General features: G+C 44.6%; 1 protein-coding gene across 15 annotated transcripts in view; it reads left to right on the top strand.

Moving 5' to 3' along the window:
* The window catches only part of HMBOX1 (homeobox containing 1), a 107,712-nt gene that overhangs the window by 41,185 nt on the left and 49,326 nt on the right, over positions 1–17,201 (top strand). For all 15 annotated transcript variants that reach the window (XM_027697793.1, XM_027697789.1, XM_027697785.1 and 12 more), the window contains exon 2: positions 6,955–7,038. In XM_027697793.1, the coding sequence (XP_027553594.1) occupies positions 7,016–7,038 (23 nt within the window). In that variant the 5' untranslated portion in view covers positions 6,955–7,015. The remainder of the gene's footprint in view (positions 1–6,954; positions 7,039–17,201) is intronic.

Below are 17,201 nucleotides of genomic sequence, written 5' to 3'. Positions count from 1 at the left end.
ACAAGCCTCTCATTTATTGTATGTTTGGCCCAGGCTGGGACTCCAGGACTTGGCAGTGTCCCATCTGCAGCTTTGCCCAGATGAAGGGTTGTGCCTTAGGGTGTACCTGGAGTTCAGGGTGTCATGTGGGGGCTTTAAATCTCAGTTCTGCTTCAGGGCATGTCCTGCCTGGTGTAGCTCTGTAGGAGTCAGCTGGCAATGAGCTACTAGGCTGATCTCATCCTCATCCATTCCAGTGCTCAAACTGATCTGAGTGGATTGGGATAACCTGTTTGATCCCTAAGGAAGTGGCTGTTACAGCAGTCATGTGCTGTCCCTGCTAGTCAGGAATTTGTGCCTTGCTGTCGGTCTTCCACTGTCGACATTCCCGTGTAATTTTAGCCAGAAAAGCAAATTCAAGTCTGGCCTTTGGTCCAGGCAAGTTTTTAGACATGATTAGAGGGGACAGCATGGAGCAATTGAGGAGATACACCAGCAGTGTTAGAGTTGGAAGCTCATTTGTAAGCAATAGTGAAAATACCACCCGGGCTCTCTGCTGAAATGTCTCTGCAGATGGAACTTGGTGACAGCATTTCATTTTCCAGCTGCCATTAAGGACAAAGCAATACTAAATTACATCCTTTTACTGGGATTGCATTGCCTTTTATGTCTCTCTGGGACTTCTGGAGTAATTTGGGGTCCTTTCCAGTGAAATACAGATGAACTTTTCTGCCTTTCTGGAAGCCTTGGGTGAGTTTGGGAAACTTCAGGATTTTGTAACCTCAGTTTTTCGATACAAAGGCTCCATTGCCAGTCTGCTTCAAAATGGAGCCCAGCCTCTGCTTTGCACTGGAGGCAGTTCCACTAAATTTAGTTAAGGAGGTTTGTTTTGCATGGAATTGGAGAGGGAAAAGGAGAGAAACAGTTTTACTTGCAATCCTTGGTTGACTGTTCTGGGGAGATCTGCAGGGCACATGGAAGCAGTGATTTACTCACTTACTTTTTTTACATTTACCAACTGTGGCTTTATCATGAGATTGAGGTGTGTTTTCTAAAGGAGAAAGGCTTCTGTCCATAGCTTTCCTTCACTTAGAGAGTTCTGAGAAAGAAGAGGATCCCATAAAAATATTATAGGCTTGTAAATGTGACAAGGTGCTGCTGCAGTTCTTCACCATGACCCCAAAATACGGCTTTCTCCTGGGTTGTACAGTGAGGGGTCTGGTGAAAACACAGTCACGGTAAGAATGAAAGCAGCATTGGTTGGAGGGGACTTCTGACCAGTTTTCTCAAGGATTTTTGTGTTCATAAAAAGTATGATCTCTTACTCCTTTCACTTCACAAGTTGCTCAGGGAAGTGATGGAATCTTAAATCTTGGAGACACTCAAAAGCCATCTGGACACGGTCCAGGGTTTTGGAGGCCTTGCTTGAGCAGAGGGCTTGGATAAAAGGGCCTCCAGAGGCCCCTTCCAACCTCGTGGTGTGACTCTTGGGGGTGATCCTGTGCGGGGCTGAGGGTTGGACTCTGATCCTTGTGGGTCCCTTCCAGGTCAGCATATTCTGGGATTCTGTGAACCTCAACTGCCTCATTCTGTGCTGAGAAGGTCACAACCTGTCCATTAAGATGTTTACTGTAGCAGTTCACACCTTATTGCCTTGCACCTGGTCTGCAAGGAGCACTTGAGGTAGAACCTGCAGTGACTTTTGTTTGTTCAGTGACTTTTGTTTGTTCAGCAGCGACTTCTGGCAAGAGTTTCCTGAGGGTCTGCACAAGACCTCGCTGAACTGACTTAAAAATCATAGAATCACAAAACATCCGGAGCTGGAAGGGACCCACAAGGATCATTGAGTCCAACTCCTGGCTCTGCCCAGGACACCCCAGCAATGCCACCATGGGCCTGAGAGCATTGTCCAAGCACTCCTTGAGCTCTGTGATGTTTAAATACCTAAAGTAGTGATATTTAAATAACTTGGAGCCCAAAGACTCAAGAACCATCTCTTCTCTTTGTGGTGCAGTGCAGTGACTGCACAGATCTGCTCAGGAGGTGGCAGAGCTTTAGAGAAGGTTCCTGACCTTCCTAGAGAAGGTTCCTAACCTTGCTTCCCAGGGCACAAGTGAAACACATCCTCAAGTCATATGGCAGAACTTTTTTTCTTTTTTTTTTTTATTTTCCTAATAGGCCTATTTTGGGAAAATGGGCTAAAGAGTCCTAGATTAGCTTTAGTATTTTGGACACCAGTCCTACTTTTGTGCGTGCACCCAGATGAATTTATCTTTAAGTTTGGATACAAATGCAGTACCTGGAGCTTTAAAAGCACTGGGTAAATAACAGCCTGTCTGAACAGCTCCCAGGAATAAAGGACTTGGAGCTGGCAAAGGAAGGCTGCTGTCTGGAATCTGGAGCCAGACACATTCAAAGTAGAAATCAAGTACAAATTTGTAATGGAGAGGGTGATTAATCACCAGGATGAACTAGAGTTGGATGGATGGATCATTGGTCTCTTGCTGATTTTGAGGCAGGATGTCCTCTGGACAGAAGTTAAGCCAGGTGACTGTTTTACTTCAGTGTAAGAGAAGCCCATGGAATCCAGAATCATTTAGATTGGAAAAGACCTCCAAGATCATCCAGCTGGAATGAGTCCAACCTGTGAGTGATCCCCACCAGAGCACTGAGTGCCACGTCCAGTCATTTCTTGGACACCTCCAGAGTTGGGGACACCACCACCACCCTGGGCAGCCCCTTCCAGTGCCTGACCACCCTTTCCATGAAGGAATTCCTCCTGATGTCCAGCCTGAACCTCCCCTGGCACATGTTTATAGACACACGTGTACACACATGTGAACACCCCTGCACAGAGCCCACCCAGAGGACCTGGCAGTTCCTACAGACCTTGAGCTGCACATGCAGTAGAAGACTTGAACTTTGAATTTTGTTTTTTGCTATTTCTAGGAGAGGATTGGTTTGTAATTCTGCATGAGTCGGGAATCTGGCTTTTACTTCAAGTTCAGCAGTGGTAGAACTTCATTCTTTGGGCTTAATTTCTTCACCATCCAACGCATCAGGTTTGTCAGCAAGGCTGGAACTTGGGGGTTCTGCATTTCTGGTATGACAATTGTAGTGGTGGGCCCATGTCCTCAGGCAGATTCCATGTTCAGCCACTGATCCTGCCCTGTGTGGCTTTAAGCCAAGAATTCAGCCCCTCTCTTCATGTTTTACTTATGTCAAAATGATGATGTTTGTCTTCCCCAAGGACAAAAGCTTAAGAACTTACCAAGGAAGGTATTAGTGAAATACAAAGTGATGGCTTTTTTTTTTCTTTTTTTTTTTTTTTTTACTAGGTGAGTCACTCAGAAATTAAAAGAGAAAATGAATTTCTCTTCCAAATAAGTGATATCAGCCTCATTTTTACCAAGTGACTTTCTCCTTGCTTCTGCAGGGCGTTGTGGATCAGGGTGAACTCTACTTCAAAACATTTAATTGCACACAGTGAGAAATGAAGAAAACTGAAGTGGATCCCAAGAATGTATTAAAAAAAATCAGAACTAAAATGAGAATGATTTCATGTCAAGTGAGACAAATGCAGAGTTGATACTCCAGTGCTTCACACTTCCACTTGTCCTTGGCACTGAGAAAATGAGATTTTTAATATCTGAAAAACAGATTGCCATGAGGACTCATCCATTGTCAATTTAAGCTGCCTTTATAGCAAACTTAAGCTGGGGACAAGATTGTTCATTACATGTGATTCTACAACTGCAGCCACGATTTCCATATTAATAGTGACTTTTTTTTTTTATTATTGTCTGTACCAGCCATAGGAAAGGGGAGCTGGTTGTGTTTTCCCTACGTTAGCAGATCATTTATTTAATGAATAATGCGAAGAGGGCAAAGGTTTGTGAGCTCTTACCTGCCTCTCACTACAGACAGTGGTGACACCTGCCTTTGCTGCTGTCTCAGAGCGGGTTTGGTGCTTTGGTTTGTGCTAAAAGGGAAAGAGGGATGTTGAGTCCTGATTTCAGGGTCGTGATTTGTTGGTGACTGAAGTGATGTTGGTTGGGATTGAATTTTTTGGACTAAAATTACAGGTGAGGGGTTGGTTGTTTCCTGTCTGAGGTGCCCTTAAATGACAAAAACGTTTCAGCTTCAGACTTGACGCGTGTCTGGGGGTGGGGAAGGTGTTTCTGTGCCCCTGAACTTTGGACCAACGTGGAGTCAAAGACTGTTTGTGCCCCTTTTCAACAGCAGCCACTCTGTGCTGGCAGCAGCCTTAGGAAGCACCAGCTTCTTCCCCTTTCTCTGGAACTCCATTTGCTGTCAGACCTGAGGATTCCCTGTCCTTCCTTGGTGCTTGGCTCAGTCTGGGACAGTTTGGGATTGCATTCTGAGTGCAATAAAAACCAGCTCAGCCTTTAACATAGCAAAAACGGAGATCTTTTTCCTATTTTCCCATGAACTCTCTACTGAAATCCCACCATCCTCTGTCTGCTCTCACAGATCTGGAGTCTCTTGGAAAAGCTCCTCTTCCTCCGCTGTTCACATCCCAAATTTGGTCTAGATCCTAATGGCTCTTCACTTACATTTGAGGTCTATACCATTTTTTTTCCTCTTCCATTACTATTACTAATATCACCCTCCTGCCTTTGTCATCTCAAACCCTGAGTTACTGCAGCCTTTTCTTTGCCTCTGTTATCTCATCTCCTCACGTTCCAGTTTTAATCCTGCGTTTCATGATGATGGAAAGTGATCTTTCCTTTTTGGGTTTCCTTCTTTGCTTCTTCCCCACTCCTCACCCTGGAAGCAAATCCTTCTCTGACGAATCCAGTTCTCTATCATTAGCCTCTCTGACCTTCAGAAAGTTTGTATATATTTAAGTCTAATTTGTTCCTCTTTGGAAAACAAACCAGCTCTCTGTATTAAAATTTGGCAAGAAGTCAACAGCATGATCTCATATTTTTTTGTGACTGCCTCGGGGAACATGTTTAAAATGCAGTTAAGAGATATAACAGGGGAGGGGTTTGGTGTAGAAGTCTTTCTAAAAGGTTTGGGGTGGGTGACTGTGAGGGACCTGGGGGTTTGTCCCTCCCATCCATCAGTGGTTTGGTGCCACCGTTTCACTCCCAGGCCACAGGGTGTGACCTGTCACAGTCTGCCGGGACCACTCTTCGTGTCTGTGACCTTGCTCTGGGTGACCTCCTTTCCTGGAGAGGAAGAGGCAGCTCCATGTGGGCCAGATGACTTGTTTTGGAAGTGGCAGCAGCCAGCTCTGAGCAGCTCCCCTCCCTGGGAACACCCAGCTTTCCTTGGCCGCGTCTGGGTGGGAGAAGGCACATGTGGACAGGCTGGAACCTCCCAGGAAAGCTGGTGGCCAAAGCCGAGTGCTGCTGCCCCTGGGAATGCTCAGCCAGCCCAGCCTTTTGTCCTGAGGGTTCAGGAGTTTTTTTCATGAGGGGAAAAGAGGAAAACCAATAAAACACAGGAATGATGGTATCACCATCCTTGGAGGGGTTTAAAAGCCGTGTGGATGTGGCACTTGGGGACATGGGTTAGTGGTGGCCTTGGCAGTGCTGGGGGGGATGGTTGGACTCGATCTCAAGGGAGGTGATTCTCCCCCTGTACTCTGCTTTTTTGAGACCCCACCTGCAGAGCTGCCTCCAGCTCTGGGGCCCTCAGCACAGGAAGGACATGGAGCTGCTGGAGTGGGTCTAGAGGAGGTCACAGGTGCTCCAAGGGCTGGAGCCCCTCTGCTCTGGAGCCAGGCTGTGAGAGCTGGGGGGGTTCACCTGGAGAAGAGAAGGATCCAGGGAGACCTCAGAGCCTCTTCCAGTGCCTGAAGGGGCTCCAGGAGAGCTGGAGAGGGACCTGGGACAAGGGATGGAGGGACAGGACAAGGGGGAATGGATTCCCACTGGAATAGGACAGGGTTAGATGGGATATTGAGAAGGAATTGTTGGCTGTGAGGGTGGTGAGGCCCTGGCACAGGTTGCCCAGAGCAGCTGTGTCTGCCCCTGGATCCCTGGAAGTGTCCAAGGCCAGGTTGGACGGGTCTTGGATCAACCTGAGGTAGTGGAAGGTGTCCCTGCCCCTGGCAGAGGGTTGGAACAAAATGATCTTTAAGGATCCTTCCAATCCAAACCATTCTGAGATTCCATGATCTTAGGGGGCTTTTCCAACCTAAACAATTCTGTGGTTCTGTGGTCTGTGTATGCCCAGTGGACTCCATCTGGGATAGGTGCTGTTCTCCCCAAAGCCTCCAGCAGGTGTGATAAAAGAAGAGTCATTCTGTAGTATCTGGACCACCTTTAACCACTTGGAAGAGGCAAGATGTGTCCATCCATGATTGCTGCCCCTGGATAGCAATCCATGATTGCTAATATTGGACATCTCTTTATGGAGCAGAGGAAATCATCCCATTGCAAATCCATGTGCTGCTCTATCCACTTGTTTTCTCTCCTACCTCACCCATAGCCTGAAGTGTAAATATTGTCCCTAGTTCTTTCTACATGTCCCTGGATAGAACATCCTGCCTTTCTCTTTCCCTCTGGTTAATAGTTTGACTTTTGGAGCACTTTCAGTCCATGTTAGTTTGTGGAGAAAAACATGAGCGGTAATAGCTAAAGAAAACTCTATTAGGTCATTCCTCCTCAGAACACAGTACCTGTCTCTGAGCTCTCTGAGGATGTTGGCCAAATAATCCTTTTAATAGCTTTTGTGAGTTAAAAGGGTAGGTAACTGTCATAAGGCTAAATGATTGCATAGATTAATTTACTTGTGGCTGAAAGAAATCAATTGTAATTTAAATTTTTGTCTCTGGACTGATGACACCACCAGACTTTCTCCTGAGGAATGTACCATGTGCTCTGAAGTCTGTGAGCCTCTGTGGGTCTGGATTAGTGACAGGTTATCCAGAATAATGGGATTGAGTCTCTTTGCCTTTCACAGACATCTCTAATTTGTCTTTTTCCTTGTGTCTTACAGAATGGTGAATAACACTGAAGACCCTCAAGAGGCTTTATAACGTCCCATCCCCATGTAAAGTATGCTCAGAACTTTTCCAGTAGTGTAAGTACAAGCTGAAGAAGCCCAGAACAATTAAGATCATTTGATGGTATTTTTTTCTGTTAATTTGTCTAAAAAGAGCAGAGAAATGGTTACAATGATTATGAGCAGTTGGCTGGAGAGTTCCACTCCTTTGGTGGAACATTTAAACCAGGGAATAGTAAAATAACCAGACATTTAAATCAGGGAATAGTTACTTTTAATTGCTCACTTGGTCTGGCTGATGTATTGTTTCTATTTCTACTTCTCTGTCTCTGAAAGAGAAAGAAAACCGTGCAGTTCTTTGAAACTTGGCCTTGATCAGAGAAAAATTAGTGTTAAAAGAGAGATCTTCATACATCTACTGAACATACTGGAGAGATACTAAAGGGAGACCTGAACTGGGCAAGAGTTTAGCACCACTCCAGACTTGGCCAAAGGGATGAGAACACTATCATAATTCAGTGTTATATGGCAAAGGCAGAAAACCTGGGGCACCTCACTTCACCTTAGAATTGGATGGGCTATTCCAAGCAGTATCTTGAATCCCAGGTGGAATGGAAGTTGTCTAAATCTCATCCTTGAAGCCTGTCAATTTTTTCTTTTTTTTAAATGGCTTCTGTTCATCAATCTTCAGTGTAATTGGTCTCCATGCTGTTTCTTCAGTAAATAAGCAAATGGATTCAATTGTTGAAGCTGAAAGGCTGAAGGGAAAGGCTTGACCTGCTCTGTGCTGTCCCTCAGCTCCCACTGGCCGGTCTTGGTTTGCTGTTCCCAATATCCCTCTTGTTGGCACAACCAACTGCTTGTTCCCAGCAATCAGATTCCTGAGATACTTTGACCTCTTGACTTTGGATTGTTCCTTCTGTCAGACTGAGCTGGGAAGAGAAACCAGGTCTGCAGAATAGGTGGGAAGGAACTGGACTGCTGTGAATGCAGCCACGTTTTCCCAGATGGATTATTTCAGTTTATCCTTATCATAGTGCAAGTGGCAGTGCATTCACAGGCTTCTGTAGAGGGAGCCACAGCAAAAATAAGCCTGCCAGGGATTTTTTTGTTGGAAACCAAACTCCAATGGATTTCAAAAAGACTTCTTGATACAGCCCTTAATTAGTTATTTTCTGTTGCTGGTGGCTTTAGTCTTCTATTCAAAACTAGTGGTTTCCTGCTTTGTTGCCAGTCCCTTGAGCTGGAAATGTGTTGGATTTCAGTATTAAAATCACCACTTGAAATTGTAAAGATCTAGTTCACAGCAGGAGAGGAGTCAGGAGGTAAGGCCACGTTGCCCTGTGCATCTTCATTGTTCTGGTAATCCAGAGTTTGCAGAGGGATCTCAGATCACTTTGTGTGAGCACAGGGACAGTCTGACTTTGTGTCAGGCTTTCACCATGAATTTCCAAAGTGGGAATTGCGTGGTGTGAGTTTGCTGTGCTTTGATTTCAGTCCTGTTCTGCCCCTGTGCAGTTTTCTGCCCTGTTCATCAGCTGCCACCTCCCAGCAGAGCAGCAGCAGCAGCTTCGATTTATTCCAGTGTATGTGCAGTTAATAGGATGCAGTGGAAGTAGAGGTGAACAATTTTTGACTGAGGGGAAACCAGGATGAACCTATTTGGAGGGGATTAGAGAGTATTAAATTAGAGCAAATGGGCCAAGATGACCCATTAAGGTATAAAATTTCCAGATTAGACATAGATATCATTAAAAAAAGGGTAAGTGGGATTGAGAAGGGGAAAGGAGAAAATGGAGCTTTAAAAAAAATTTAAAAGTTTGAACTTAAATTCTGTATAAGATAAAGGTTGAACAGTTAAAACTACCGGTAGGGGAGGTAAGGGAGGAGTTGGGTTATCCCTACACACAGAACAGCCAAATAGGAACCTGGCTGCACTTACCATTTCTCCTGCCTAATTTTTGTCCACAGCTGGATGAGAGTCAGTACTTGAGAGAAGTTTGGGGCATGGTATGAACACAGAACTCTTGATTTTTGTCTCACAAGAATTTGTCATTTATCTGAAACTAAGCCCTGTAGCCAATGCAAGTTTATCTCTCTTGGGTTCTCCATAAATATAATGGGAGTAATTACTTGTGCTTCATGGGCTTATGGCAGTATTGATTAATTAATATGTGTTAGGAGTGAGCTATGACCATCAGGATGTTTTGCATCCCTCAAAATATGAGTTCTGAGGGAACCAGGCAGTTGCAACGTCGTCACCTGAAGTTTACCTGAATTATCAGGCTGGTGCTTGTGAATCTTAATTGCCAGCAATGACAGGGCTGTCTGGGGAGTGAGTAAAAGCCTTTGGAGTGGGAAGAGAATCAGGGTGAGTAATGCAGATGGAAAAGGACTGGGTTGAAGCCTTGTCATCATTTAGGGAAAACAACAGAAGGAAAAAACCCAAGGATGTGGATGCTCCCAAGTCGGCACACGCTGAAGAGCAGGCACTGGAGTTACAGTGGCTTAGAAAATAAAATCACAGGTTGAGCTGTAACTGTCCAGTGCCCTTGAAATGTGGCACAAACCACGTTAATTAAACTTGGGAGAAAGAAGACTCAGCTCATTTTCTCTTTTTGTCTTGCTTGACAAGGTATCCTGTAAATAGTTGGTGGCTGTAGGAATATTCAGTTGGCTTTTTAAGCTTCCTTAGCTGAAACAATGCCCTGCCTGAGCCTGTGGTTTTACTTTAGGATAAAGCAGATGAGTTAATTCATGATTTCACAGCCACTCTGAAAGGGTCCTTAAAAAAAAAAAAATCTTATTGAATGGAAAAATTCTTCCCCAAAATTTCTTCCAGTGATGGATTTCCCTCCCTGGAGGGATTTAAAAACCCTGTGGATGTGGCAGCTGGGGAGGTGGGTTAGTGGTGGCCTTGGCAGTGTAGGATGTAGATGGGTCTTCTCTATATCATGCAAGAGGAAATTTCCCTAGTTCAGGTCTGGACTACACAAAAAATTTAAAATTGTTGCTTTAAGAGCATTAATTAGGACATTTGTTTATTTCTGAAATGCTTTTAACTAAAATAAAACTCTAATATGGAGGCAGCTGTGGCCAAAAGCCCATGTTTTTGCCATTATGATTTATATTCTTCAAGGAGACACCGTTATCTATTCCTGAGTTGTTCTCCAAGTGGAGTCTCTGTCCTCATTAAGGCTGTGCCAGTGAAACTACACTTGCAAACTGTTTTTTAGTGGAAAATTATTTGCTTTGTAGTTAAGCACAAAATCAGGAGTAGGTGAGGTTCAGCTGTTTGCTGGGTTTCCATTTTAGTTTTCTGAAGCAACAAATTTCTCTTTTAAGGAAGTGTTTTGGTTGTTCCTGCTGGGGATGGATCCTGAGGGAGAACGAAGGGGCCTGAAATACTTCAGGATGTCTCTTTTCCTTCCTGTGTGGAAGAGGTGGTGGAAATCCTGGTGATGGCCTTGCTTGAAACTTGCCCTACACCTTGTCATGTCTGGTGCTGTAGATGGACCCTGTAGGATGGCCTTGCAAAAACACTCAGAGTTTGGCCAGGCACTGGCTCTGCCTTCTTGCAGAATTCCTGTGTGACTTTGAACAAGTCCTTTGGACTTGTCTGAAGTCCAGCCCCTCTCTGGGAGCTCTTGGTCGCAAAAATTAGTGTAGTTTTACTTCTCTGCCTCCCAGGGATCTTCTGCAGAAAGATGTGTTTTAAGTATTTAGATACTCCAGCTGGCAGAGTTAATGGAGAAGAGTTTGGAGATGCTGTCTGGATTTTAATAAAGGATTGGTCAAATTTTGAAGTGAAATGGAGGAGGCAGAACACAGCACTACACCTGTGATCTTGACAGCTGAAAATACGTGACTTATCAAACAGTCCTGGAATGGTTTGGGTGGGAAGGGACCTTAAAGCTCATCCCATTCCATCCCCTACCATGGGCAGAGACACCTTGCACTAGACCAGGTTGCTCCAAAACTCATCCAGCCTGGCCTGGAACACTTCCAGGAGCAGGGCCAATCTGGTGTTTAGGTCAGGCCCACATCTCAGTTTTATTGTCCTTGACTCTTTGTGTTTTTTCATGTGGGTTAAAGGCAGTATTTCAGTGTGTTGGTGAGATTTGCTGTAATTCAAGCACACGAGTCCTGCCCTGATTCTGTTACAGAGCTGATATATCCAAAGTTTAGTCTTTGGCTCCCGAATCCAAGAGCTCCTCCTTGCTCTTGGCACAGGTTTGGGCTTTGGGCCCTGGTTCAGCACTCAGCTGCCACCACAGCTTTTCTCTCTGTTTGTTAGTCCTTCTGATCCCTCAATCTGCCCTTGAATCCAGCCTCAGAGTTTGAATTCCTGCCTTGTTGCTGTAGAATTGCAACAATAGCAGGAAACCCAGATTTTGGAAGTGGGGAAGGTTAGGGTTAGACAGATAAGGTGTCAGTGTGAATCAGTCTGTGCCTCGAGTAGAATTCAGAAGTGTCTGGCTGCAAGCCCTGTGCTTAGTCAGAGGTCAGTCCCTTTTGTAAGACTTGGATTATGATGATAATTGGCATTTATATTGTATTTTTGCCTTGTAAGATCAATCTCAAGTTCTCTCTCTCTTTCCCAAAGATGTAGAGCAGAGTGAGTTACTCACCCGAGCGGAATCAGTGGCAAAACCGCTGGGGTTTGCTCACTGTCAGTAAAAAAAACCTTATCAGCAGAGAATTTCAGAGACTGGGGTGGGGAAGAACAGCTCGTGTAGAAGTGGTGACTGTGGGTTTGGGGCTCTTTAACTGGCTGAGGATCTCAGAGCCTCCTGAAGGAACGATATGTTGATATTCCGCTCTCAGCTCTGCCTCCCCTAATTTGTGGAGCGGGGAGTGTTTGATTACGCCGGATTTATTTTCAGAAGTTTCAGGCTGCTCTTATTAATTGTCCCCGTTCTGATGGAAAGCGAGTGGCAGAGCTCTGCATTCCCGAGCCGGTGTTTTGCATTCCTAAACAGAGCCTGTGACGCTGAACCTCCACAGATCAGCTTGGAGCCTGATTTCCCTCCTCGCTGCAGCGCGAGGCTTTCATTTCCCTGGGATGAGAGCAGTCATTACAGGGATTACATTTTGTTTGTGAATCAGGGTGAATGGGAGTAGAGCCCTTTTGGAAAATCAGAGCCCAGAGATGCCACTGCAGGAGATGATTATGGGATCGTATGGATAAGTCTGTGTGTTCATTGACATGATGAGCACTTCAGGCCTGAGGTTTTTTCCTCTCTTGAAAGCTGGTACAACTCCACTGAAAACACTGGAGTTGCAGCCGATGAGTGTAAGTGATGAGTCAGATCCTTAATCCTTTGTTGCTCCCCAGAATTCATGGCATCAACTCCTGTTTTAAGGGCAGCTTTGCTTGATATGGTGCAAAGCTTTGGGTTTTCCTGAAATATTTGTGTTGGATGCAAATCACAGAATAGTTTGGGTTGAGGGGACCTCAAAGATCATCTCATTCCAACTCCTCTGCCATGACAGGGATGCCACTCACTGGATCAGGCTGCTCCAAACCCCATCTAACCTGGTCTTGAAGACTTCCAGGGATGGGGCAGCCACAGCTTCTCTGGGCAACCTGTGCCAGGGCCTCACCGCCCTCTGAATTAAAGGAGATTCATTTGTTCAATAAGAACAGAAAAGGCTAAAGCTTGAATTTCAGAAGGCTGGGTAGTGTTATGACCCTAAATGTCCCAATTGTGTTCCAGCAGTGCCTTAGGGCTGCATTGGAAGGGTCACAATCTTTGCCTCTGAACGTGTGTGTAGCATTTATTTTGTGATACATGTCAGCAGCTCTGTTTGTGCAGCAGCTGGAGCTCAATTAAGATCCTTCTCCTGAGCATCTTGTAAGAACCAGCTGCATCCTTTGGGATGGGTAAAGCTGGGTGAGACATAAGGCCAGGTTGGATGGGGCCCTGAGCCAACCTCACCTATTGAGTGGCATCCCTGGGGCTGGAACGAGATGATCTTTAAGGTCCCTTCCGACCCAAACCATTCTGAGATCCTGTGTAGAAAAGGAAGGAGCACTGAATGGAACTGTGCTTGGGTCCTTGGATCTTGTAAATACATTTGGAGAGAGAAACAAGCTTGCATAACATAAAGCATGGTTTAAAAATCAACAGAATGGGCAGCTGGAAGTGAAGTTTCTTTGCAGTCCCTGGTTATGATCGGAAGCTTCTGGAGCGGTGCTTCCTGTGGTGAATTAGGTGGTTGGATGTCAGACTGGTTGATAAGCAAGTTATATTGCTTTGGGAATAGCAATGCCATCCTTAATACCCATTTTTGCCTGCTACCTGGATCAGACCTCACAGAGAAAGGGTCCTGCCCTGTGCCATATATCAGAGAAAGGTAGAAGTTGGCATCTCTCCCCGTCCTCTTCTCCCCAGTTGATTGGACTTTATCAGAATCATTCTTAAACCAATTACCAGACTTAGGATCCTGTTCTGAACGCTTTGGCTCTTGCCCACATCCATATTATGCAGATTATATCAAACACAGGTCTTATATCAAAAAGCGCAACTGGTTTTGTAAGTCTTGAGCTTTGCTTATTAGATAAAGCAGTGAATTTTAATGGAAGTTGGAGAAGGACCTCTGCAGAAGAGCATCTCCTCAGTGATGCTGGAGTACTTCCTACTCATCTACAGCGAGTAGAAGAGTGGAAAAAGTGATTTCTTGTGATCATTAAAGAGTCCAGAGCCATTTTCTCAAGTGTTAGAGGTGTTAAGGCTGGTGTCTGGCCTTATTCCCAAACGGGTAATTGAATTGCTTTGAACTTCTGCAAGTTCAATTGGACATGGACTTAGCTCGTAGCTGTTTTTATGGGATTATTCTGCTGTGTTCCATCATCTAGAAAGTTAAGTGCTGGGTAAATGATTCCTGTGTCTGCGTGGGCTGGGGCTGTGAGAGCAGGTGAGAAACCCTTGATGTGTTTGTCCTTACTTTTCTCTGAGAGATGCAGGAAAATAAGAGAAGAGAAAACGTCTGTGTCTGGCCATGTGCCCCCACTCGAGATCAGGACTGTCAGAGCAGGGGAGCCCCATATCCAAAGGGTGGAATTAATAAAAAAAGAGGGTGAAATTCATTTAAAAAATAGGGTAAATGAATCTTGGTGGGATGACAAGGAAAAGCAAAGCTGTTGAGAGTCCCTAAACAGCCTCCACTCCTTGAAGTCCCTTTAGAAGTGAAGGAGTGAAGCTGCATCTGGTTGAGACCTGCTGGATATTTTATATCTGTGGATTTGGGAGGGCTAATAAATTCTTTTTTTATTTAGCCTCTTATAAGTTCTCCCTTCAATCTGATGTTCAGGTACCTCATGTTCCTTCTGGATGAGGCATGAAAGATAAGCATGAAGGTTTAATGCTTTAGAGGTAGCAAAAGGCAGTGAGTGGGATTGGGCCCATTTTCCCATCTTCCTTGGGGCTTGACTGCCAACTTAATGTAAGGAATGTAAATAAGTTTGATACTTTCAGCTACCTTTTTTTTTGCTTTTTTTTTCTGTCAGGACCTAAAAAACCTTCATTTTAAGGGCAGGATTCATTTGTTAAAAAATCAGTCACTTGAATTTTGAGCTGAATCAGTCCTTTGCAGGGGTCTTGCTTGGAGAATTTCAGAGAGAATAAAAAAAAACACATGGCCATTCTCCGGTGGTTGGTTCTGTTTTTCAGGTATCTCCCCAAGGAAATTTGACAGCCCATGGTGAGAGTTTTGCTGTCTGATCAGCAGATAAAGCATGTGATTATACACAGAGATCTGCTGGTGTAGAGGATATTCTGCTCCACCGGCAGCAGAGTTTCCCTGCAGCAAAGCTGTTGGTCCATGGTCTGTGTTCTCAGGGAAAGTATTTGCCATCTTTATTTTCTCCTGCACCCCCCAGTTGTTCTGCTGGTCTCTATTTCGTTTTAATCCTTGTTACTTTTGCAGTTGATTGTATTTCACAAGGAAAAAGAGGGGCAAACAAATTGAATTATAGGCAGCCAGAGGAGCGCAGGGGGATAAGAGGCTCTTCCAGCAGTGTGGGGAGGATGAAGTGGTGGAGAATATCCACTCATTAATGAAATTATGATGATTCTAAGACGTCTGATTTACTTAACTGCTTTGTAAATTGATCTTTAAACAGGGTAAGTTTATTAAAATATTTCAAAAAGGGAAAGTAACTGAAGCCCTGCTGGAGTAACAGTTTGAAAAAGCATTGCTGTAGTTACTCATTAAAAAGTCATAGATTGTTGGCAATGTTGGAACATGTTCAATAATTCCACGTTTTGCAATATTTGTTTGGGGTTTTTTAATGGAAAATTCCAAGTTCCTGCAGTTGTTTTAAATGCATAAAAGCCACTCCAGGTGTTTTAAATACATAAAAGCATTATTTCTAGATCTGATGGTTGTGTATAAAAGCACATGAAAATGGGAAGTGGAGTCCCAAATCAAGTAGAGCAATAAAAAATGTGTCTGATGCAATATATGCTGAGTATGTAAATATAAGCAAGGCAGTTTGGACATCTGTATATGACATTAGTGAGACCAGAAGGGACATACTCTGATTTTGTGTTCTTATCTTTTTAGCATTGAGAAATTACCCAGAAGTTCCCTAAAGGGGTTGGAGGGCAGGAAGAATACTTTGCATGGACAGACAGACAGGCCATTGATGTTAGTTCAGGGGTTTTTTTTTCAAATTTTCCAATGATTGTGTTAAACACAGGATGAGGGCCTGACTTTGACAGTTGGGTTTATTGCTCTTAGGTGACTTTCTGAACAGGACTCTAGGACACAAGTTAGAAATCACTGAATATCTTATTTTTAGGGCACAGGGTGGCCTTGTCCAGCAGCCTTTGCATCCCTGTGAATTGAAATTTCTGCACATGCACATCCCTGCTGCATCAAAGTGGGACAAATTGAGGCCAGAGCACTTTCCCCCATCCAGCCACGTGCGACAGAAGGTCACCCAGTGCTCGTGCATCTGAGAACACTGCAGTTCATTAGCTGTAATTCACTAAAGGATACTTGGGATTCACTAAATGATTATGTGTAATTCACTAAAGGAGATTAATTTGGCCTGGGAACCCAGATCCAGAAGCTGAGCCCTGGCACTTTCAGACAAATTAGGAATCACACCCAGATTTCAAAGGGAATCACTGGCCATGGCCACCAACTGCTTTAGGAGGGTGTTGAGGCCCTGGCACAGCTTTCCCAGAGAAGCTGTGACTGCCCCTGGATCCCTGGAAGTGTCCAAGGCCAGGTTGGACAGGGCTTGGAGCCACCTGGGCTAGTGGAAGGTGTCCCTGCCCATGGCAGGGGGTGGAACTGGATGATCTTTAAGGTCCCTTCAACCCAAACCATTCTGTAATTCCATGATTGTGTGAAATAAGTTCTGTGTTGCTGGACATTTTTGAACCATCTGGAAGGTCTTGTTTCTGTCAGATGTGAGTTTTTTGGTTCACAGGACTAGAAGGACAAAAGTTCTGGGTTTCTACGTCTGTGACAAATGGGAGATTAAACTGAATAATACATGTTTTAGTATTAAACCTTGAAGAGTCTGTAAAGCAGGAATTTTGAGTAGAGGTAATTCTGGATGGAGGCTCTGGCTCATTAAATTCTCCAGTTCAACCAAGTACTTGAACACATGAAACTTGATGTTGGCAGATAAATGATTGAGGAAATGGTGACATTAGAAATACAGGTAAGAAATGCCCAAACCAGGTTTATCTCTAAGGAAAGGCGAGTTGGCATATCCAGTGAAAACCACCTCAAGGCCAGATGTTTAAAGAGATTTTTCTGTTTGAAAATGAGCTGTCACAGGGCCTTGCGAGCTGTGATGAGTCAGTAAGTCAGTGTGACACTTCTCCCAAAGCTTGGAGGAAAAGATTGAGCAGCCCTGCCTCCCCCAGAGGCCAAAGCTAGAACACAGAACACAGTGTCTGCTTCCAAATGCTCCTTGTCAAGCTGGGAACGCCTCAGTCTGAGATGCCACTTCCAAATTGTGGTTGTTACAATTCCAGTCAGTTGCTGGTCCATTCCTGCACTGCCTGCCCTGCCCTCCTTGAGCTGAATAATCTGGGTGCTTGTCTTTTCAAATTTAAAATGGCCTGAATGTTTCCAGTAATCAGTTGTCCAAAGGACAGCACATTCCCGTTGGAGCCAAGCACTTATATGGATGTGGTCTGTCTGTCTTCTCAGTCATTTTCTTGGATGGGAGTCATCCCCTTGCCTTGTCCTCCTGCTTCCTTCTCCCATCA

Source organism: Neopelma chrysocephalum, unplaced genomic scaffold (assembly GCF_003984885.1).
Source record: "Neopelma chrysocephalum unplaced genomic scaffold, ASM398488v2 Primary Assembly neopelma1_123, whole genome shotgun sequence".
Lineage (NCBI taxonomy): Eukaryota > Metazoa > Chordata > Aves > Passeriformes > Pipridae > Neopelma > Neopelma chrysocephalum.
This window is presented reverse-complemented; position numbering and strand designations above follow the sequence as displayed.